The 23,658-nt window shown below is 39.0% G+C and overlaps 1 protein-coding gene across 5 annotated transcripts in view; it reads left to right on the plus strand.

The window, feature by feature from the left end:
* The window catches only part of VPS13D (vacuolar protein sorting 13 homolog D), a 79,229-nt gene that overhangs the window by 10,378 nt on the left and 45,193 nt on the right, over positions 1–23,658 (plus strand). For 3 of the 5 annotated variants that reach the window (XM_080358633.1, XM_080358636.1, XM_080358637.1), the window contains 25 exons: positions 130–2,343; positions 3,205–3,356; positions 3,598–4,632; positions 5,363–5,453; positions 5,989–6,115; positions 7,203–7,383; positions 8,273–8,455; positions 10,734–10,956; positions 11,370–11,580; positions 11,705–11,876; positions 12,384–12,496; positions 12,971–13,180; positions 14,714–14,979; positions 15,158–15,291; positions 15,577–15,732; positions 15,886–16,111; positions 16,436–16,510; positions 17,207–17,413; positions 17,749–17,838; positions 18,458–18,598; positions 20,356–20,478; positions 21,225–21,330; positions 21,621–21,773; positions 22,057–22,192; positions 23,203–23,250. In XM_080358633.1, coding sequence (XP_080214759.1) covers positions 130–2,343; positions 3,205–3,356; positions 3,598–4,632; positions 5,363–5,453; positions 5,989–6,115; positions 7,203–7,383; positions 8,273–8,455; positions 10,734–10,956; positions 11,370–11,580; positions 11,705–11,876; positions 12,384–12,496; positions 12,971–13,180; positions 14,714–14,979; positions 15,158–15,291; positions 15,577–15,732; positions 15,886–16,111; positions 16,436–16,510; positions 17,207–17,413; positions 17,749–17,838; positions 18,458–18,598; positions 20,356–20,478; positions 21,225–21,330; positions 21,621–21,773; positions 22,057–22,192; positions 23,203–23,250 — 6,773 coding nt within the window. The remainder of the gene's footprint in view (positions 1–129; positions 2,344–3,204; positions 3,357–3,597; positions 4,633–5,362; positions 5,454–5,988; positions 6,116–7,202; positions 7,384–8,272; positions 8,456–10,733; positions 10,957–11,369; positions 11,581–11,704; positions 11,877–12,383; positions 12,497–12,970; positions 13,181–14,713; positions 14,980–15,157; positions 15,292–15,576; positions 15,733–15,885; positions 16,112–16,435; positions 16,511–17,206; positions 17,414–17,748; positions 17,839–18,457; positions 18,599–20,355; positions 20,479–21,224; positions 21,331–21,620; positions 21,774–22,056; positions 22,193–23,202; positions 23,251–23,658) is intronic. The other 2 variants (XM_080358634.1, XM_080358635.1) reach the window with 2 other exon arrangements.

Raw genomic sequence — 23,658 nt, forward strand, 5'->3', positions numbered from 1 at the left:
CTGGATATGCTTTGTGATTACAAAAAATACAACTTAGACAGGATAATTAGGTAATGATGGGAAATACCCAAGGAGAATGGAGAATACTCTTGTTTGTTTGTTTGTTTACTATTTTTTTTTAATCTGCAGAAGAATCTAAAAGGAGTGCAGATACTATTTCTTCAGACGTCAATGAATTGAGTGACGAGGAATATAAAACGCCTCTCGCAACTCCTCCCAATACTCCGCCACCAGAATCTAACACTAATAGTGGCATGAAAATGTCCGAGTTTACTGGAGTAGAAATAAGTGAAGAGCAGCTACAAGCACAATTAATGAGTAAAAAAATGTATGAGACATACACACTTTCATTTATGGATCTTCAGATCATGGTGGGCCGAGTGAAAGACAACTGGAAACATGTTCAGGATAGTGATGTGGGTCCAACTCATGTGGTAGAAAAATTCAATGTTCACCTGCAGTTGGAGCGCAGATTGATATACACGTCTGACCCAAAATACCCTGGAGCTGTCTTGTCTGGCACTCTGCCTGACTTGAAAATTCATATCAATGAAGACAAAATATTGGCTCTGAAGAATTGTTGTACACAGCTGAGTACATCTGAAACGAAGTCTTCTGATGCCCTACATTTAGCGAAAGACAAGATTTTTGCAGAGATAGACCAGCTTGGCAGCTTGCACGATTCTGTAATGAATCTGACACAGAGTGTTGTGATGCTGGAGCAACATACTAGAGAAGTTCTTGTTGAATCTCAGCTGCTTTTGGCCGAATTCAAAGTCAACTGCATGCAGCTGGGTGTTGAAAGTAATGGACGATATATCTCTGTGCTCAAGGTTTTTGGCACCAATGCCCATTTTGTGAAAAGGCCATATGATGCAGAAGTGTCCCTGACTGTTCATGGCCTGTTACTGGTTGACACCATGCAAACGTATGGAACAGATTTTGATCTTTTGATGGCTTCTCATAAGAATCTGAGTTTTGATGTGCCAACAGGAAGTCTTCGAGACAGCAGGGCTCAGTCTCCAGTTTATGGACCATACGATGCACGTCCCATTGACGTAGCTAGTTTGGCAGAGAGATGCACTGCAGCCTCCAATTCTTCATCCGGTAATGATGCAAAAGATCAAGAGTCTCTGATAAAACTAGAGTATCAGTTTGTGAGTGCAGAATGCCCATCAATGAATTTGGATAGCAGTCTGCAGGTGATTTCTCTGCAGGTGAACAACTTGGATATCATCCTTAATCCAGAGACTATTGTTGAGCTGATTGGGTTTCTCCAGAAATCTTTCCCAAAGGATAAAGAAGATTCTAGTCCTCAGCCTTTGGTAACTGACTTGGAAAGAGATTGGAGGGAACAGGAAACCTTCCAGTCTACTTATGTACAGAATACAGAGGTAGCAGTTGATATTCACTGGTTAAATATACTCCTCCTCAGGACAGTCGCCATGACAAATGGAGAAAAATATGGCAGAAAAATTGCGACAGCCAGTATTGGTGGCACCAAAGTCAATGTCTCCATGTGCAGTAAATTCGACGTAAATGGCTCTCTTGGGTGCCTTCACCTGATGGATCTCACACAAGATAGTGTTAAGAACCAGTATGTTGTCAGCATAGGGAATACAGTAAGGTATGAAAATCTCATTGGTGATGTAGAATCTTTATTCTTTAGGCTTGATGATGGAAATAGCCTTCCAGATGCTTTAAGCTTCACTTTCACAGAAAAGTCAAAAGAGGAATGTTCTCTCAACCTCAAAATGGCCTCCTTACACTACAACCACTCGGCGAAATTTTTGAAAGAACTAACTTTGTCAATGGATGAATTGGAAGAGAATTTCCGCAGCATGTTGAAAAGTGCAGCTTCAAAAGTTACTACAGTCTTGGCAACTAAAACTGCTGAATACAGTGAAATGGTTTCTTTGTTTGATACAACACCACGGTCAAGAGATGTTACCAACTTAGAAGATAGTGAAGGCTCTGCATTTGGATCACCACCTCTCAAAACTGATACTATTAAGCTTATATTAAATATAAACATTGAATCACCGATTGTCTCAATACCTCGAAAGCCTGGTAGTTCTGAACTGCTTGTAGGTCATCTAGGACAAATATCTATTCAGAATTTTGTACCAGGAGAAGATGAGTCAACAAGTGATAGACTGCAAGTTGAAATTAAAGATATTAAAATGTATTCTTTAAATAGCAGTCAGTTTACGAGCAAGAAGGAGTCTGCAAGTGAAGTACCTCATGGGCTGCATTCTACTTCACGTCCTGCCAGTATTAATAGCCAGGAAGAATCTCATTTTACTCGTCATGACTTCTTTGAATCATTACATAAAGGCCATGGTATGTTAATCAGAGGACTCTTAATTATTTTAATATGAGTACTAGATGGTACTAAAAATGTGTCTTGACCATAGGTCTGATTGTATATTCTATCTCAGCTGTCCTTTTGAGATTTTTAATTTAATTGCTCGATTTTAATTTCAATGGACATGTTATTTTATTTATATCCATTTTTAGTCTTCTAATGAAGACTCAGTTCCAGAAGGACAAGGAACTGCTGGAGAGAGTCCAGTGCAGGGCAACAAAGATGCTGAAGGGAGCCAGGAGACATCTCCCTTATGAGGAAAGGCTGAGGGAGCTGGGTCTCTTTAGCTTGGAGAGGAGGAGACTGAGGGGTGACCTCATTAATGTTTACAGATATCTAAAGGGTGAGTGTCAGGAGGATGGAGCCAGGCTCTTCTTGGTGACAACCAGTGATAGGATAAGGGGTAATGGGTTCAAACTGGAACACAAGAGGTTCCACTTAAATTTGAGAAGAAACGTCTTCTCAGTGAGGGTGACAGACACTGGCCCAGGCTGCCCAGGGAGGTTGTGGAGTCTCCTTCTCTGCAGACATTCCAACCCGCCTGGACACCTTCCTGTGTAACCTCATCTGGGTGTTCCTGCTCCGTGGGGGGATTGCACTGGATGAGCTTTCCAGGGCCCTTCCAACCCCTGACATTCTGGGATTCTGTGATTAAAAACTGAATAGTGCCTTTCATGCAGAAAGTTAACAAAACATAGCAATATATACCTATTTTAGCATTGCTAAGAGATTCTGAGCAAGTTAAATAGCTACTGTGTTATCTTTGCTGTACAGTCTTCATAGGATAATCTGTTGACTTACTATAATTTTGGTTTCATTTCACTTTTTCTTAACAGCATTCCACATTCTGAACAACACCACCATCCAGTTTAAATTGGAAAAGATACCACTGGAGAGAGATTTGGATGTAACTTTTCCTCTGAGTAATGAAGACTTTGGAATATCAAGCCTTATGAAGATTGAAGGGAAATTTGTGAACCCTCTTCAGGTATAGTAATGTAGTATTAATATTTCCACTATTGATATAAAAGGATTTCTCTACATAGAAGGCAAGTATTTTTCAGGCAAATACCTTTAAGTTTAACATGTTAGTAGTTTGGAAACTATGTGTGGTTAGAAGAGACAGTCTGAAGTCATAATAACAATGACTAAAAAATTTCATCTTGTTCTGGAGCATTTTAGACATGTTTATGAATTAGTGATGATTGTTTCTTTTTTCTGCATTCTAGGTGGTGTTAGCAAAACATGTGTATGAACAGGTCCTGCAGACTCTGGATAATTTAATTTACAGTGAAGACTTGAACAAATTTCCAACCACTTCTGTGTCTTCAACTTGTCAGAGTTCTCCTTCAGCATCACCTCATAGCACAGGCACGGAATTCTCAAGTGAAAGGAAGGAAAATGGCTTATTCAGCCATTCTAGTTTTAATACTGTTCCAAACAAGTCATTAACTGTCAGGGAAACAAAATCTTTTACTCAGATTCAAGCAAACTTTCATATCTCGGAGCTCCAGGTTCAGTTGAGCGGTGATCTTACACTTGGTGCACAAGGTCTTGTCAGCCTTAAGTTTCAGGATTTTGATGTTGAGTTTACTAAGGATCATCCTCAGACTTTGTCTATTCAGATTGCCTTGCGTTCTCTGCTGATGGAAGATCTTCTGGAAAAAAACCCAGACTCTATGTATAAGAATCTCATGGTGTCCAGGGGAGCACCCAAGCCTTCCAGTTTAGCACACAAGGAATATCTTTCACAGTCTTGTCCATTGGTGTCCAATGTAGAATATCCAGATATGCCACGTTCCCTACCTTCCCATATGGAAGAAGCAACTAATGTCTTTCAGCTGTACCAAAGACCAGTTTGTGCCTCCCGTAAGAAGCAAAAAGAAGATGCCGATTCTGAGTATCCTCTGACTCCACCTCCTTCTCCAACAGCAGGCAGATCCAAGTTGCCTTGTGGAAAAAGTAACTTTGATGATTCATTAGTTCATATCAATATATTTCTAGTGGATAGGAAACATCCTGAATTTTCTTCTCGCTATAACAAAATTAACCGTAGTGTAGATGTTGATTTTAATTGTCTAGATGTCTTAATAACTTTGCAAACTTGGGTAGTGATACTGGATTTCTTTGGGATTGGATCCACTGCTGATAACCATGCTATGAAGCTGCAACCTGAAGATACTCAGCAAACAGTCAAATCAGAAATAAATACCTTGTCAGCTTCTCAAGCCCAAGAGCCTGTAAACACTAAGCTGGATCTGAAGGTATACTTGAGATGCAAAACAGTAATTGGATTGTCTGTCATAAAACGTCTGGTTTATAGAAACTTTAGGTGACATTTAAAACAAATGCTCCATGTTCATCCCGTGGAGCTCTCGGGGGTAGAGTTTGACACCCACCCCCAGCCCCCATCCAGGCTGCTCTGTGCCTGGGGAAGGTGGAAATTTTGTGGGCAGGGATTATTATTTCCCTGGGGTAACGCAGGGCATAGACTAAATGTCTGTGGTCCCTAATTGCTTCAGTATTAAAGACTGGACATAGTGAAATTGGCACTGTGCTGTTCTGGGTACTATGGAGTTTTGTTTTGTTTTGTTTTTAATTATATATGTTTGTAAATATATATACATGTATTTCTATACATGTATTTCTATACATTTCTATGTATAAATGTGTATTTTTAAAAATATGTGTATATATATAGTGTTTGCCCAGAAGTCCTGCAGTCTAACTTAAAAATGATAAATCGTGAAAGAGAAAAGGGTGAAGATAGCAGCTCTAGGATTTGTTGGTGTCCTGATCATTTTGAGTCGATTGGGAGACCCATTAATGTGCAAACAGGGTAGTAAAAACATTGCTTTCCTCCAGTGTCTCCCATTCAAATAATTATTGTTTGCCATTTATGTGTTACAGAGCAATTGTCTTGAAAAAACCTAACGACATTCCAGCTATGGAATTATATTGTTTAATACCAACCTCTCCATTTTTTTTGACCAGGTCCATTCCTTATCATTAGTACTGAATAAGACAACTAGTGAGCTTGCTAAAGCCAGCGTGTCAAAGCTTGCAGCTCACTTGGAGGTGACTGGTGAGTCTGCCGGGCTAGGGTTGTATGCAGTTGAAAATAAAAGGAGATGTGCACTGGAGTTGTGATTTGAAATGCTTTTATTTTGGTGCTCATTGGGGGTTTTGTGTGTTTGTTTCCTGGGGAAGATGCACATTCTCTTCCTGCTGTTTCTTCCTCTGCCTTTTCAGGCTTGATTTTAAATCCTTGCATCTTTTCCAGTTGTCAAACCCTTGGTTATTTTTGCGGAGATTAGCTAGGAATGTCATCCTTTACTGTCACTGAGCAGAACAATAGTGTGTAGTACTGTTTTAGAGAAAAGGAGTTCTAAGTTTTCACAAATCAAAGTGATGTGATACATTATGTATGTAAAACATGGAGTTACGTTTGGGTTAATATAATCTTTGTGGCAGAAAGGTGTGATTTTCTTTGAACGTCATGTTTAATTGAATTTGATATTTTTAATTACTTGCAGTGGGTTTATCACACTGATAGAAACTTTTGGGTTTTAGTAACTTATCCATGTTTGAGGATACTAATAGTGTGTCTTGTTTTGCAGAGGGAGATTTAGCCCTGCAAGGAAGTATCGGAAGTCTGTCCTTAAGTGATCTTACAGCTCACGGAGAATTTTACAGAGAACGTTTCACTACAAGCGGTGAAGAAGCACTCATTTTCCAAATCTATAAGTACGGATTTAAACTTCTTGTTACTCTCTACTAACAGCATTAACACCCCACCCTCCAAAACAGCAAACCAAAAACTAAACAAACCGAATAAAATCACCCACAATCGTCAGGTCTGCATAGTTCTGCTTTTGGATGCTTGTGACTTAAATGAGACTTTGAACCTTTGCAGTCATAAACTTGAGATTTTTAGCACTTTAATATACTTACTTTAGAAATAATTAGTATAAAATAAATAAGATAAGAAAGAAAGAAGGGTAATTTTAGTTGGCAATTCCCTTCTGAGAGGGAGGGAGGGCCCAGGCTGCAGAGTTGACCCTCATCGTAGGGAAGTGTGCAGTCTACCTGGAGCCCGAATCAGGGACATCACCAGCATGCTCCCCAACCTGGTGCACCCAACGGACTCCTACCCACTGCTGATCTTCCAGACAGATGGGGACGAAGCTCCATCCTGCAGTCTGAGGGGAATGAAAAAAGATTTCAAGGCCTTGGGATGGATGGTGAAAGAGTCTGGGGCTCAGGTCATTTTCTCTTCCCTCCTCCCAGTTTTGGGTGATGATATGGGGGGAATAGAAAAATTCAGTCTGTAAACAATTGGCTCCAGGACTGGTGCTACAGGCAAGGCTTTGGGTACTTTGGTAACGGCTGGTTTTACAAGCCACCAGTCCAAACAGTGATACGTGGGAAAGGTTTATCTCGCAGGGGCAAAAGGATGCTGGGACAGGAATTAGCAGGGCTCATTTGGAGAGCTTTAAACTAGACTCCAAGGGGGATGGGGTGGTAGCTGGGCTTGCGTCAATGGGGCATCACTCTAGAGCTCATGAAGGCTGGGAGGCCACCCATACCCCTGGGGTGAAATTGGTGTGCTTATCGGGACTGTTTTGAGGTCCCTTCCAGTCCCTAACATTCTGTGATTCTCTGTAATATAATTAGTATAAAACCAGTTTTTATATCTATAACTGAAGTAGTTTTAATTATATTCTGTGAACATCAGTTAAATAATCTGTTATTTTGAATGCAAAAAAACGAATGGCACTATTTTTAAAACATAGCTAAGATAGCTAAATTTTACTTTCAACCTTTATCATAGATACGGGAGGCCGGATCCGTTGCTACAGAGAGAGTGTGATATTTGTGTCACTCTACGAATGGCGTCTGTTCAGTATGTGCATACTCAGCGTTTCCAGGCAGAGGTCGTGTCTTTCATCCAACATTTCACTCAGCTTCAGGATGTCTTGGGGCGGCAAAGAGCAGCAATTGAAGGACAAACAGTATGTCGGGTTTCTTCTGTTCTTTCCTAGACTGCTTTTGGAACTGCAGGATAAGATTTATGTTAATGCATCAGAGTTCTGATATTAGCAGAGATTGCTCATACTCATCTTGCAATTTGCACATTACTTAAAACTTTGGCACCTGCATCCTGCCATATGCGCTGATACAGGTGGTTCCCCGTCTTTGTAGTGCCGGACAATAAAAGGCTCAAGATTTTATCTTGCCTTTTTCTCCACTGTTCTCTAGGTAGTTATAAAACCTGAATAAGGAGAACCAAGCGAGAAGTCCCTCTGTTCTGCTCACGTGTCTTTATTAAGTATGATGGCTGGTAGACTGAGAAAATCAGATCTTGAACTCCTGCACAATATTTTGTAAAAAACCTAATGTGGGAGTGATTAAGATGGTTAATAGTAATAGTCTTGTTTAAAAAGTCACTTCTCATTATTGGAACAAAGGCAGTTAATACTTCCATATATTAAAATGCTTCATTGTGCATCATGTAAGAGGTTTGAATCTGATCTTGAAACATCTGTTCTGAATGATTTTTTTCCTTTCTTAAATAATTTTTTGAAGTAATCTTTTCTTTCAATGGTGACCTGAGCAGTGTCTGTTATGCCTCTCGGTTCAGTGGTGATCAGGTGCTTCACTCTCGATTGCTGCACCTGTTGCACAGGTGTGGGTGTTTGCCTCATGGTCCTTTTTTAACTGTCTTTATAATCTGCCTAAAACAAGCTTTGGGGTTCTTTTCTTTGACATAAAATTTCACCACATTTTAATTTTATAAATCAAAGAATAGCGTTCCTGCAATCAGTACTAATCAGTGTGAAATAATCACCTGCTTCTGGTATTTAAAAAAAATTTCTTTTAATGAATTTTTGCTCTTTCCAGGTAAGAGATAAAGCACAGCGAGCTTCCCGAGTTCTTCTGGATATTGAGGCGGGTGCTCCTGTTCTACTTATACCTGAAAGCTCCAAGTCTAATAGTCTTATTGTAGCTAATCTTGGAAAACTGAAAGTCAAGAACAAATTTCTGTTTGCGGGTATGCCGGGTACTTTTTCACTAAAGAACAAGGTAAAAACATTACTTCTTAATTCAACAGCTTGTGGTTTTTCTATTTCTTGTGCATTTTATGTCTGTATCAAAATGGTAAATGATTCTTACATTTTACTTGGTATATACACTTTGTACTACTAGTAGCGAAACTATCCATGGCAGTGTGCTGGGTAATCTGGATCTGGCCGGGGGCTGATTGTAGCCAGCTGCTCCCTTTTGTGCCTACACCCCTTTCTGAGACAGAGCAGGGGGAGACTGTTGTGTGGAACTCGCTAGAACTGGCCTTGTTATGAGCAGGGCCCAGCTGGGTGCGCACCTGGATGTGGGAGCACAACGGGCTGGCAGCCGGCTCGGTTTAGTACCTGCTTGAGCTCTTAGCCAAACAAAATTTCAACAGCATGAGCAGCAGAAAATAGAGATCTGTGTTGGCTGAATAGTTGGTGTTGCTGTTGAGAGGTGCAGCCACAAAATTTGGGGTAAGGAAGATCAATCTTAGTTGGCTTTCTATATCTAACCTATGCAACAAATAGGTTGTTGCTCTGGAATGCCCCAGTCCCATTTTAAAGGAGGGCACAATTGAGGTGGACTAGATTGGTACAGCAGATGTGGTGTGTCTCTCACCCTCATTTAATTTATATCTACCAGTGTCTTTACTGTAAGGAACTATTGGACTAATATTGAGCTGTGTTCTGTACTTTAGTGTGCTGACATATTTAAAGGTTTGTAAGTGGTAGATTCATAAATTAATGTTAGAAGTGAAAGGATGTGCGCACAGTAATTTTTATTTCAACTTAAAATTATTGTGTTATGTAGTACTGTAGAATTTTGGGGGTTTGAAATGAGACCGGATGTTGTTTGCGGTTTTTTGTTTGGTTTGTTTTCATTTTTTATCTGCCCTATGTTTATTTTTGAGGATCTGATTTTACAAGGCAATGCATACAAGGATCCAGTTTTATTTGAGGTATTTCACATCTTTATAGTAGTGCTCAGGTGCTCCTCATTCCTTAAAAAAAGGAATTTTTCTTACAGAATTTAGCACTTTAAAAGTTCTTTTATACATTTGAAATTATACTTAGCTTCTGAAGACTTTGCTGAATTCTGTAAGAATTGGATTTAATTTTGTTGTGGTGTGCTTTTTATGCATGTCTGAGGGGCTGTTAATTTGGATTTATTGCATAAATTCATAGATTTATAGATGATGTGATAATTTCTCTTTGCATGTACTTCTCAGTCTCGTGTTTACAATTCAAAGTCAATGTCTTCAAATTTTTAATCTTAAAATCCTTGATCATGGCTACAATAATTTTTTCCACTGAATAATAGAAGCTGGATGCAGAAAGAAGGTGGGCAGTGATAATAACCATACTGCAGCCTTGGGTAAAGCGAGCAAGGGAGTGAGGGGCAAGTGGATCACTACAGAGACATGATTGTTATCTGCTAGGGCACAAGAAGCTCAGTTAAACTGAAACATGAGGTTAATAAATGTAAAAGCAGGACGGACTAAGTGAACCCTGAAATTGGCTTTGGAGTTTCAAGGTAGTGTGTAAACCTGTTCCACCAGACATATGGTTTTGGGAGAATAAACCCTTTCGAGGTTTTTGATGCTAAAAAGTATTGTGAAGGTGGAAAAGCTCGTAAGATTTCCACTGGATATGTAGTGATGTGGAGATGTCTGTTATACCTCAGTATAAATGAGCTTTAATTTTTTCACCTGTGGGGATTTTAACACTGAGGCGAGGGATTTATTCCTTCTTAAAATTCTGCAGAAAATAATTGGGACACATTTTGTTATGATGAGTGAAATATATAAAGCACATGAAACATTAACTTCATGCTTAGAAGTGTTTGTTCACATATTCTATTAAAAAGTTGCCGACATGATCTTGCAGAAATAATGGCATATGTTTCCATCATCTGAAGGTGTTCTGAGAAACAGCTTTGCATATTTAACAATCTTCACAGAAGTGCTTGATATCTTGACAGTCTAATCCCTCTATTTTCTATTTAATTTACATTGGGTTTTGTTTTGTTCAAAAAAACACTGGTTTTGAATTAATTTCTCTTGAAAAGATTTCACAGCTTTTTAAAATGTTGCTGAAATATTTTTTAAGAAAATGTTTTAATCTGCTGTTAAGGTTGTAGAAAAAAAATTTGGCTGTCTTTCTACGGTAAAAGATACTGGCATTGAAATAGTTAGTATTTTGACAGGAATTTGTTGCAGCTTGAACCTTAGTAAACTGGTTCCTTAGAATTTAAATTAAAAATCTATTCTTAATTCCAAAATTTCTTTCGTTAGCAGGATTCAGTTCAATTTTCATCTCCTTTGGGAACCCCAAAACATAGCATGAAGAAGACAGCAAGTGCTGAGGAATCAAAAGTGGCGATGGAAGGACTGTTCATGAAAAAATCATCAGGAACAAACATTTCTAGGCTGAAGAGTGAGCCTATGCTGAACACATCGAGTAAGCAACAAGGGCAACAACCAAAGCTACCGATTGTACCAAACCCTGACAGCCCAGGTATGTGATAAATAGTACAAACCCCATATAGCTCTTCTTTTTCTTTCTAAAATAATGCAGTGCTTGTATTTGATGTGACACTAGAAAAGTAAGGCTGGCTCTAAAGACAGTAAATTTAAAAAGATGACTTCTTAGTTTCGAGGTTGATCCTTGCAGCTGAAAGGATTATAGTTCAGTTTCTGGAAGAACATGTTTGGGCCTGTTTTGAGATGCATATTGCAGACATGTTTTAAGAGTTTACATTTAGCTGTGAATGAGCTTGGTATTTGGTAATTACAAATATTGATGAGTGTGAATAAAAAAAATAGGAATAGCTTCCAGGAGACACTAAATTTCTTTTTAAAGTAAGTTTTATTAGTTTTGTACAGATTTTTTTTTTCTTTCTTAATATGTTATCTCCTGTGCACTTGCAGAGGATCACATCTGCCTCTTAGACTGCATTGTGGTTGATCTGCAGGACATGGACATATTTGCTGCAGAAAGGTATCAGAGAGAGCGCTCAAAGACTGTGGAAGACACAAGTGTGGACTTGAGCTTTCCATCCTATTTCGTGAGGCAGACGGGGAGGAGCCTCTTAACAGAACCTTTCAGACTGAAGTTACAAGTGGAGAGGAACTTGGACAAGTGAGTTTATCTAAAAAGGATCTGCTGTCAGTATAAGCCAGCGTTTTAGATGCATTTTATTGTATTAAGTATTGCTCGTTGTGTTATAGCATCTTGAAACACCGAGGTTTTTCCTGTATTGTAGAGAGCTAAGCCATGCGGTTGCAGACATATCGATACATGGCAATTTGTCATCAGTCCATTGCTCTCTGGATCTGAATAAATATAAGCTGATACGTGGATTGCTGGAGAACAACCTGGGGGAACCTATAGAAGAGTTCATGCGGCCTTACGATCTGCAGGATCCAAGAATCCATGTAAGAGGAACTATATGCAATTGAAATTCTGTCTTGAAATGTCTGGAGTTTTTGCTGATTACGCTCAATATCTTACTTTCTTGTAGTTTACCAGGTGGGATGGTAGACTGGTAGGTGGTGGTAGGTGGGACTACCAGCTGGTAGGTTGTGGAGTCTCCTTCTCTGCAGACATTCCAACCCGCCTGGACACCTTCCTGTGTAACCTCATCTGGGTGTTCCTGCTCCGTGGGGGGATTGCACTGGATGAGCTTTTGAGGTCCCTTCCAATCCCTGATATTCTGTGATTCTGTGATTCTATAGAACAGAAATGTGAAACTGGATTAATAGACATTTTTCAAGTTGACACTTGTGAAATGTAACTTTTTTTCTTCAGCAATGGTTAATGAAACTCTTTGAAGGAGAAAGACAGTACAGCTATTTGCATTTGTCTGAAATAACAGAATTTAATTCAGGAAGGGAAGTTATACAGATGCTCTTGAAAAGCGTGTTGATGTTTTCCACTTTCAGACAGTTTTGAGTGGAGAAGTTTATACTTCTATGTCGTTCCTCATCGACATGGTTAATGTGAGTCTGGAACTGATGGATCCAAAAGGAAAAGACGGATGCAGCTCTTTAGCCAGGTATGAATTTTCTTTTGTTACTGATTGCCTTATTCTAAATACTATGCTCATCTGAGCGGTTATAGGAAAGGGATTAATGTAATACATGGAATTATGGTTTAATAATGCAATGAAATAGAATTTCTTAATTAGAGTCCAAATTGAGAGTCTCAGATGATCTGAAAGGGAATGACACTGTTCAAAAGATACCACCTGTGTCTTTCACGTTGTCCTTGGAATGACAGTTCAGTAATCAGTCGACTTGCCTGAGACATGGTATTCTAATTAAGAAAATGCTGAAAGGCAATCCAAAAAAAAGGAACCCAACATATTTCTGCTATGGGTTTTTGTTTGTTTGTTTGGGTTTGTGGTTTTGTTTTGTTTCTAATCCAGACGGTTCTGTATCAGTGGAAAATATTATTACATACAGTGACTTCTATAAATAAATGAGCTACAAGACTCTTAACGGTATTGTTTTGCTTTTTATTCTCCTAGGTTTGATTTTAAGAAATCCAAGTTGCTTTTTGAAAGCTCTTCAAATGGAACAAAGTCTGTGAATTTGGTTTCTCATTCCATGATGGCATTTGACACACGTTATGCTGGACAGAAGTCTACCGCAGGCACTCCGAACGTGTTCAACTGCATCTTTCAGTCATCAAAGAATACTAGTAGTCCAGGAGCAATCCAGATTGAATTGCACTTCAGGTTGGTAATTCTGGGATGTGTTTGTTTGTTTGTTTTTAATAATGGCATACTTGATCAGGATTGTCTTGTTTTTAATATAGCTGTTATTAATGCAGATAAACTTTCTGGCATTTTACTTAAATCTGAAGACTCTTTGAGGTGGTCAGTGGTACTTGATAGATTGAAATCTGCAGTGTCTCCTGGACATGGGATGGTGTCCAGGTGGGTTTGAATGTCTGCAGAGTAGGAGACTCCACAACCCCCCTGGGAAGCCTGGGCCAGTGTCTGTCACCCTCACTGAGAAGACGTTTCTTCTCAAATTTAAGTGGAACCTCTTGTGTTCCAGTTTGAACCCATTACCTGTTGTCCTATCACTAGTTGTCACCGAGAAGAGCCTGGCTCCATCCTCCTGACACTCACCCTTTATATATTGATCCCTACACTGCTCTCTAATAGGTCATTCCCCAACTTATACTGGAACCGGGGATTGTTCCTACCCAGATGCAAGACTCTACACTTGCCCTTGTTATAGTTCATTAAATTTTTCCCCACCCAACTGTTGATCTCGTACCTGCCTAAACTGGAGGTTATCTTGCAGAATGTAGTCTAATCTGATTCATGAGTGATAGTTTCAGGATTTTCCTCTCAACTGTTGTGCTTTCAGTTTTTAGCCACGTAATAATGTGTTGGTTTTTACTGGTGAGAGCATCCTTGGCACCAGATAGAAGCTTCAGCAGAGCTCAGTGATAGTGTTATACTGGCTCGTGCCTTTTGGAAATATCCTGGAGAGCCAGGGAGGGTTAAAGGCTTTTGCTGTTGGAAGCAATGCAGGCAAAGGAATTACAGTACTTTAGAGATTTTATAGCTCAGAATGTGTTGGATATAAAATTGTTTCATGGTATTTAAGCACTTAGACTATTTTCCAGTTAGCATGACCAAATATAATTGGTATTCCAGATCATGAGGCCAAACACTTTCATCCCTCCTAGCCAGATACTCGAAATGTGATGCTAAGAGTTCAGTAGGGCCAGCATTTTTTCTGAATGACAAAGAAGCTTCCTGTGCTGCAAAATGCTGTCAGGGTGTGAGAGGAAACACATTGTACGTCTAGTCTTTCCGAGGGATATGGAGCCAGGGCTAAGTTTCACACGCAGTACGTTAGGTTTGATACTGAACAGATGTAAAATACTACTAATAAAAAATCAGTTTTAAAATTGGAGACTTTGCAAATTAATATCAATAATGTAAATGTATTAAAGGAGCTTTTAGAAGTTAATTGCTTGTTACATAGTTTTTCAATTCATCTCTGGTTTCATTACAGTTTAGAATTCATGCAGTTAAGACTTACTGGGTTTCTGTGTGTACAGCATCTTCATGAATTTCCATCTGTTTAAAAAATATATATGTATTTTAAAGGCCAGTCACTTTGCAAACTAAGTGTGTCCCTGTAAAGTCCCATGCAGTTCTTATTTGCTAGATACTGATAGTTTTCTGCATAATTTTAAATATATGCAAGATGTAAAGTTCATATGTACACTTTTCTCTTCTTCAAAGGTCTACTAAGGATTCCTCGAGTTTCACAGTTGTTCTGAACAATCTTCGTGTATTTCTGATATTTGACTGGCTGTTACTTGTCCATGACTTTCTATATACCCCTGGAGATACCAAAAAGCGGGAGAAGCACATTTCTTCCCGTCAGCGAACTTACAGCAGTGAAACAAGTGTGGTTCCCAAAACTGTGAAATGTGGAGTAGTTACAAAGCGTTCATCACTACATGTGTCTACGGAAAAACAGCTGGAAGTTAAGGTTAATGTGACAGGTAAATATATTCCTCTCTAATGCTTTTCTAGGAGCTTTTCTGATTAAAAGCCATGTGCTAGTGGAAAAACAGGTCTGTTAAAGGATGGAAAAATCAAGAAACCTGCTATAAATGCCTAACATAACTTAATGGTGTTTCCAGTTGCCCCGATAATTATTTGTGGTTTTGTTTTGTTAAGGAACTGAATTTGTGGTTGTTGAAGACATGTCTTGTTTCGATACCAATGCAATTATTTTGAAGGGGACTACTGTTCTCACTTACAAGCCCAAGTTGTTAGATCGTCCTTTCTCTGGTAGTCTGTTTGGCATTGAGGTAAGAAGAAATAAATTTGTATTTGTAAAATTGCTAAAATTTGAGGAGGTTATGAAAATACTTTAAGTATATATACAACAGAAATAGTCCACAGATTAGTTCTGAAGTTTGTTAGTTCCTCATTAAATACTCTCATTCTATAGCAGTTTTAAGAATGGGTTTATATTGTTTGTGTTAAGACACTGAAACACTTGATTATCATCTCACCAGTCTTTGATTCTGAGGCTCTTTCCAAGCCTGTTCTCTTGGTTCCTGTTTTTTTTTAAAACCATTTTGAATTTTTAGGTTTTTTCGTGCCGGTTAGGAAATGAGCAAGAGACTGCGCTGTCCATTATTGATCCAGTCCAAATTCAGATGGAGCTTATTGGGAATGCTTCCTACCCAAGTGGTTCAGGACTGTTGGATGCTTTCAATAGTGAGGATTTTCCTCCTATTCTAGAGGTAATATTAAAGCCCTGAATAAAACTGTATGCAATAGAAATACTAGATCATTAGCACAGATCTGTTTGGGAAAAGCTTTGTTAATATCCAAAGTATACAATAAAAATAGGTAGGAAAGGGTAACTGAATCTTATTTTTTAATTTTTCATTTAGATTCAGTTGCAAGCACTGGATATCAGACTGTCATACAATGATGTTCAACTGTTCTTGGCAATTGCAAAGTCAATTCCTCAGCAGACTAGTGCCGCTCTGCCTGACTCAGCTGTATCGCTGGCTGAAAATGCTGCTAATCCACCTACTTTAGCACCGGTGACTGAGGCTTCCTCCTTGGCACATGAAAGCAGAGAGATATCCAAACGTGTGCTGGATCCTCTTGTTGGTACGTTTTTGATGTTGGAGTGAAGCCATTTTTTGTATTTGCAGCAGGTTTCTGCAGTGTCAAGCTAGATTGTATGCTGAATGCCGAAGGTACTGATATCTTCATTATGTAAAACCGTTTATTGATTTGAATTATCTGGGGTTTGGGGTTTTTTGTTTGGTTTGATTTCATCTGGGTTTTTTTAGTAAAGGCAGTGCTGAATCATATGCTTTTTCTACAGTTGCAAGCTTAAACAAAACCCCATTTTTTGTACAGATATATCTTAAGAAATCAAAACAAGTAGAAGACTGTCAAGGATTTATGATGGGTTCTGTTCAATTACAGAGGTGCAGCTGGCTCGTCTCCAGGAGCTGGGATTCAGTATGGAAGATTGTCGTAAAGGTCTTTTGATCTGCCAAGGTAGCCTTAAATATTTTTAGTAGGCCTTGCGGCTTGTTCACGTTTGCCTGACTTGCAATTAAGTTTCAGACTGTAAGGTAGCTGATGCACAGGCAGTATTTCCTTCTTTTCTTTGGCTCTGTCTTGGCATATAATCTTAAATATTCTCATTATTGTGTTCTACTGCTGTGTAGAGCCCACAGCCCAGAGATCCTTCTTGCCTTTTGGGATGTCACATGTGGGATGTTGGAGTGTATTTTTGTTTGGGGATTTGGGTTGCTATTTTCTTTTATGGTATACCTATTTCTTGCTATTCTCCATCTCTCTCTCTTCAGAGCATGTGTTTTTCACCTCTCCCTTTTTAGATCATGTATTTTACCTACTTCTACATGCAATACGTGAAAAGAAAATGAAGCTTTAGTATGAGTGATTCTTTTTCTTTTGCACTGTCATGTTTCTCATCTTATAGGCATTCATAGTATTAATATAGATTTATTTTATGTTGCCATTAGTTTGTAAAGTTCAAAACACATTTCTTAGGAAATACCAATGTATTTATAATCTTCTCATATTTGTTAAATAGAACACATTCAAGATATTGTTGGTGTCTTGCTGTACTTCTTGAGAGGGAATTAGTTTGCTTCTGTATGTTTTTTAAATAAGTACATTTCATTGAAAAGTAGACGATGATTGATTGTCTGGTTGGCTTTATCTAAGGTGACTTGAAAAAAGCAGCAAGTTGGTTATTTAAGAATGCTGAACCTTTGAAATCAGTTTCCCTGACCTCTTCTGGTCGAGACAGCCAGGGGATTGTGCCTTTTCAGTTCATCTCTGGAGTGGAAGTAAAAGCAGAAAGTATATGCATTTGCTTTATTGATGACTGCATGGACTGCGACGTTCCCCTTGCCGAGTTAACCTTTTCCCGTGAGTATTTTGTTTTGCTAAGTGAGTTGCACAAAATGACTGTCAGTTTTGTTTTTAAGAAGATTACAGTCTTTGTAGTGTTAAGATTCTGGTTTCCCCTTTATACATCACGTAACAAATGGAGCCTGTCCTGAGGAGAACCCTGGGGAGACTCCATGTTGTAAAGCGTGGCTGGCTAGAAATGTTACCTGAAGAGTATCATGATATGTTCTTTATACCATTTCAATTTAAAAGACGAGACAAAACCTTCAATTGCTTACCTGACAGTTGAGAAAATCAGGGAATTTGATTGTTTTGTATTAATATGACATTCTCTCTCTCTTTTCTTTCTTCAGGTTTGAATTTTCTCCAACACTTGAGAGCCAACCCTGAAGGCTACGCTCATTTTACCCTCTCTGGAGATTATTACAATCGTGAGCTTTCAGGTGAAATAGTGGTTTATTATAAGAAGACCATCATAGTTTATATTTTAGATATAAAAAAGCAAGTTATTTATGCCTCGTTACAGATCAGACACTGACAAAAGAAATAATGTAGTTGTGTGTTTTCTCTGAATTGAGAAATTTTCTGTTATAAAATTGGTGACAAGAAGCTTGGGAAATATCTATCAATAACAAGGTAGGTTTTTGTTTCTAAAAATACGTAGGGTGCTTTTTTAATAGCTTTTAGACCTTTGTCTTCCGTGATACTGAATAGTAAGCCAATTTCACAAGTTGTGAAGTTCATTTTCAAAACCATTTCAGAGAACTTAGTTCCAGCGAACTGCAATATGAAGCTCTAATTGCCTTCTAGGACTTTCCTCAGAATTAAGATATTTGTGCAAGACCCTACCTGCAGTGTACGCTGGTTCAAATGGAGGAGCTGGAGCAAATTTGTATTAGGTAGTAAATTAAACCTATAGTCTTACAAGTTTATCTTGAATGCAGATTGAAAGTCAAGGATCTCATTATTAAAGTTGCATTATGAAATACTTAGGTATGTAAACAGCATTCCAGTGCAGCCTTCAAACATGCGGTACATGTGAGGTGTTCTCTTTGTCCTCAGGCTGGGAGCCGTTCATTGAGCCATGGCCATGTTCGCTTTCCTGGCAACAACAAGCTTCGAGCCGTCTCCACCCTTCCCGACTGAAGCTGGATGTAAAGGCCAAACACCGCTTGGATATAAACGTTACCTCTGTCTTGATGGGTATGTAGGAATATTCCCTGAGGACATCGCTGCACAGGCTGATTTTCCCTGGTCTGGAAATCAGATACATTTCTAATTGAGTCTTCCCGCTGTCCCATGGATGGCGAGAGGGAGATTTGGCACATGTCCGTGGATACTTCACACAATATTGAACACAGGTGTACACTTCAGCAGCCTGTATTTTATCAAATATTGTGAACACGTAAAGACACGAGCTACATATTTTAGAGGTTAGCAGGAATTGGTTCTCCAGTCACATGAATTCTATCAAATTCATATGTTATTTGAAATTTATATTTAATCAGAAACAGGCTGTCATCTAAAGCTTTCTGTGCTTTACAGTACTTAAAAATATTTTGATAAGCTCATAATTTTTCAGTGTATTGACAGGCATAGTGGGGAGCTACTCATTTCAGTTGTGCACTCTCTGAAAACCTGAACTGTCCATTCCCACCTCAGGAAATCAAAATATTTTGTTCATCATGAACTCGGATTTCATTCAAGCTCCTGTGTTGTGAGTCTATGACTGTGTGCACAGAACCACAACCTCCCTGGGCAGCCTGGTCCAGTGTCTGTCACCCTCACTGAGAAGAAGTTTCTTCTCAAATTTAAGTGGAACCTCTTGTGTTCCAGTTTGCACCCATTACCCCTTGTCCTATCACTGGTTGTCACCAAGAAGAGCCTGGCTCCATCCTCCTGACACTCACCCTTTAGATATCTGTAAACATTAATGAGTCCCCCCTCAGTGTCCTCTTGTCCAGCTCCAGAGCCCCAGCTCCCTCAGCCTTTCCTCACACGGGAGATGCTCCACTCCCTTCAGCATCTTTGTTGCCCTGCACTGGACTCTCTCCAGCAGTTCCCTGTCCTGCTGGAACTGAGGGGCCACAGTTGGACACAATATTCCAGATGTGGTCGTTCCATCAGTTTCCCAGGGATGGAGGTGAGGCTGACTGGTCTATAGTTACCCAGGTCCTCCTTCTTGCCCTTTTTGAAGACTGGAGTGACATTTACTTTCCTTCAGTCCTCAGGCACCTCTCCTGTTTCCCAAGACTTGGCAAAAACATTCTGTGCATTTCACAGAAATATTGTTGCTTATTCTGTATAAAGATCTGAAAAATTCGATGGTCATAATAAAAAAATGTAAGTGGCTGAGGTTGCAAATGTAATGGAAGAGCTTTCCTTGTTCCTCGAATTTTCATTCCTTTCTCCAGCAAGGCCTGTGGAGTTGGTAGGAAAGAGGGAACGAAGGTGGGAGGAAAAGACACAAATTAATGATTCCTAAGAGTTCCCATGATGTTTTTTAATACTAATGATAACAAGTATTCAGGCTAGCTTATGATTAATACTGTGGCAGAGGAATCCATTGGTGTCTTGATATTCATGCAGGAATGTGCGTGTACTTCCTAAAAAGAAAAAAAAACTAGAGGTTCTGACATGAAAATATTTAAGGTTAATTGCCTTCTCAGGGAGAGCTCTTACATTGGCACAGGATTATCTTAAGAACATGGAATTTGGCTGAAAGTTTAAAATACAAATAATCTTAAGAATATAAAAATATTTGGTTTTGAAGACACTGCTGTGGTTTCATGAGCTGTTGTTGGTCTTTAACTTATGTAAGTGCCTCATAGAAAAAGCAGTGAAGCAAAACCTTTGCCATGTAAGTGGAGTAACTTTAGTGTTATGAATTTAACACACTTAAATTACTTTGTTTCCTGCCACCTTGGAGATTTTTACTGGCTATGCTTCTGTTCCTCTAGAACAATACACGTGTACCAAACAGTCATGGATGGAAGATTACTGTAAACAGGACAGAGAAGTGAATGTTGTCAGTTCAGAAGACTGGATGGGCTCTTCGGTGGATCCACCATGTTTTGGGCAGAGTATGTTATCAATTAATCACACTTTATTTGAAACAATCCTGACATACAGAGTCATCTGTCTAATATATTACAACCATAAGTATTTGGTCTTCATAGCGTACAATGAATTGTTAGAGATACTTGGCAAAAAAGACAAAAATTCTGTTTTCTGTTCAATTGTGTTAAATTCTTTAAAAACAAAGCATTTCTGGCTACTCAGCTTTGAGTGAGTGCTTTGCAATTTCTCAGTTAATGAGTGACTGTCCTTTTCTCCCAGTGTTACTTCTGGAAGAAATTTTAGCAACTCAAATGCCAACTTAGCATAAGCAAATGGGTAGAGAGCTGTGCACTGACTGCATGATGCCAACTGTCCGTGTCTTTCCTGGTGCATGATGGAGAGAATATTTGTGTGGTTTTTCTTACCTGCTAACTTTGTCTTTCCTGTCTGCCAGGCCTTCCTCTTGTCTACCTTAGAACTAGGAGTACAGCCAGTTTGACTAACCTAGAGCATCAGATCTATGCTAGAGGTACTGTATAGCAGACAGAGACAAAAAGGGTTGATGTAGGGAAAAACTTTCTGTTTGCTTTCTACAATTTCTGTAATAGTTAATAAATTTTTAATTTTTCTTAGTAATCTGTTACCCTGTTTCTTTGATCTGTTTTTCTAGTGCAGGTTGTGGTTCTCCAGCCACTGTCTCATCTTGTATTAGTATCTGATGAATGCTTTTCTCCTAAGCGTTTTGACAAATCTTTGTTCTGTTTTATAGCTGAAATGAAGACTCCAAAACGTAGGCAGCCGTTTGTCCCGTTTGCTCTAAGAAATCATACTGGATGCACTCTTTGGTTTGCTACCCTAACTACAACGCCTACCCGGTAAGCAGCTTCTGCAGGATCACTCTGACAGTATTTGTGTGGCTTCTCTAACATGTCAGTCAAACCCTATTGCTTTCAGAGAAGCAGAAGCAACTCCCAGTCTTTCTTATTTAAGAGCCTTTTTTTGACAGTTTTACTGCTAGAAAAAGGATTTTGTTTTTCAAAGGGCCCAATAGGATTTTAAAACTGCTTAGATGCAGGACTTCTGCAGACCAAGGCAGATCAAAAGGCACTTGTGACTTGAAATAGTAGTTTTGTCAGTTCATAAAGTGGTGTGGTTCTGTTCACAGGGCTGCGCTGTCTCACAGTGGCAGTCCAGGGGTTGTTCCTGAGGAAAACGGGACGTTGCTGGATGATGCCCATAATGTCAGCGAATGGCAAGAAGTTATCACTGGGGAAGAGATTCCATTTGAATTTGAAGCCAGAGGGAAACTCAGACACAGGTAAAGGGACCAGGCTAAGAGAAGTGTTTTGACACATTCATATGTGGAACACAGGATCATAGTTGTGAGAACACTGATAGATGTTAAATAGAACTGGATATGTTTTTAAATCTCCCATTGACATTTTGTTTTTCAATATTGAAAACTCATTATAGAGTGAAATTATCAGTGGTCTAGTAAGCAGCGTACATTGCTATTGGTGGCAGCCATTCCTAGATGTGAGTTGGATCGTTACACTGTATAATAATGCTTAATAATAATTTAACTTTATCTCATCTGGTAGGCACACACATGATCTAAGAATTCATCAGTTGCAAGTGAGAGTCAACGGCTGGGAAGAAGTCAGTCCAGTATCTGTAGACAAAGTTGGAACATTTTTCCGATACGCTGCACCAGATAAGAACTCATCCTCTTCTACTGTAAGTTCTGATTTTTAGTGTTAGTTTTAATAAACTATTTAATTTGAGAGTAATTATGTCTCCAAGATTTTGATCTTAAAGCAGCTGCTGTATGAGATTGTCCTCTTTCCAGTTAGCTTGGATTGGGAGAGCCTGGGATGCTGGGTTCCTAACTGGCAGTTTTATGCGTAACAAAACCAGAGAGCAGTCAGCAGTTAGTCTGTGCTTAGCAGTCAGAGCTACCAATGACAGAACGAATATATTAGTGACAGTGTCAGGGGCTCATGGAGATCAAGCTTTAAATCAGCACAGCCTTTCAGCAGCTATTTTTATTTCTTCTGTTGCAGGAATGCTTTACATGTGTTTAATTTACTTAAAGTAAACAATACTGGCAATTTCCTGTAAGCCAAGAGATTGTTGAAATATGTGGCTGCTTAGACAAAATATACTTGTCATGAAGGAAAAATGAAATTGTAATAATCAACCCGCTGGCAGCCAGTCCTTGAGGCTCAATTGATGAAAATGAACATGTGGATTTCGAAACTATTAAAGTTTTGAGACTATCTACTGAAAATTGTTGAGCTCTGGAGAAACTGGAAGTTGTTGAGATCTTTTTGGTATAAAACAGAACTTGAATTTGATTTCATGATACTGTTGACAAGAGCCAGTCTCTTATTTGGATCATTCCTGATGTTCTCATATTGAAGTGTAAAAAGCATCATCTCTCTCTGTAACTTGATTCTTGAAAGAAAAGGATGCAAATTAATGAGAATTGCTATTCAAGAACATCTTCTGTAGCTTTTTTCTTCTTTTTCAACAAACCTCCTTCCTTCAGCTTCATTTTAAAGCAATATTACAAACAGGTTTTGCTGGTACAGTTCTGACATATTTTCCAAGCCATATTGACGATCAGAACCACAAAGTGATGAAAGTATTTAGTTTATTCTTCTGTAGGAATGTTCTGTATTACAAATGAGAGTAACGTCTTAAAAGTTGAACAGCTTTAACTTTCGTGTTTACTTTTCTTCCAGCTTGGAAGCCCAATAAGCAGAACAAATATAATACATCCCCAAGTCTATGTGAGTACAAAGTTTCATTTTTTGAGAGCTGCTTAAATAGACTAGCATAATTTGACAAGTGAACTGGCTTTTCTGTTAATTATATGATGGTTGGAATTAATCTCCATGAGTTTATGAAATAATGTAATAGTGAGATAGTGTATAAAATGTTCTCACAGAATCCCAGAGTGTCAGGGGTTGAAGGGCCCTGGAAAGCTCATCCAGTGCAATCCCCCCATGGAGCAGGAACACCCAGATGAGGTTACACAGGAAGGTGTCCAGGCGGGTTGGAATGTCTGCAGAGAAGGAGACTCCACAACCCCCCTGGGCAGCCTGGGCCAGTGTTCTGTCACTTTTACTGAGAATTACTCCTCCCAGCTTGGTGTCATCAGCAAACTTGCTGATAGTGCACTCTATTCTCTCGTCCAA

The sequence above is a fragment of the Nesoenas mayeri genome (assembly GCF_963082525.1).
Source record: "Nesoenas mayeri genome assembly, chromosome: 24".
Classification (NCBI taxonomy): domain Eukaryota; kingdom Metazoa; phylum Chordata; class Aves; order Columbiformes; family Columbidae; genus Nesoenas; species Nesoenas mayeri.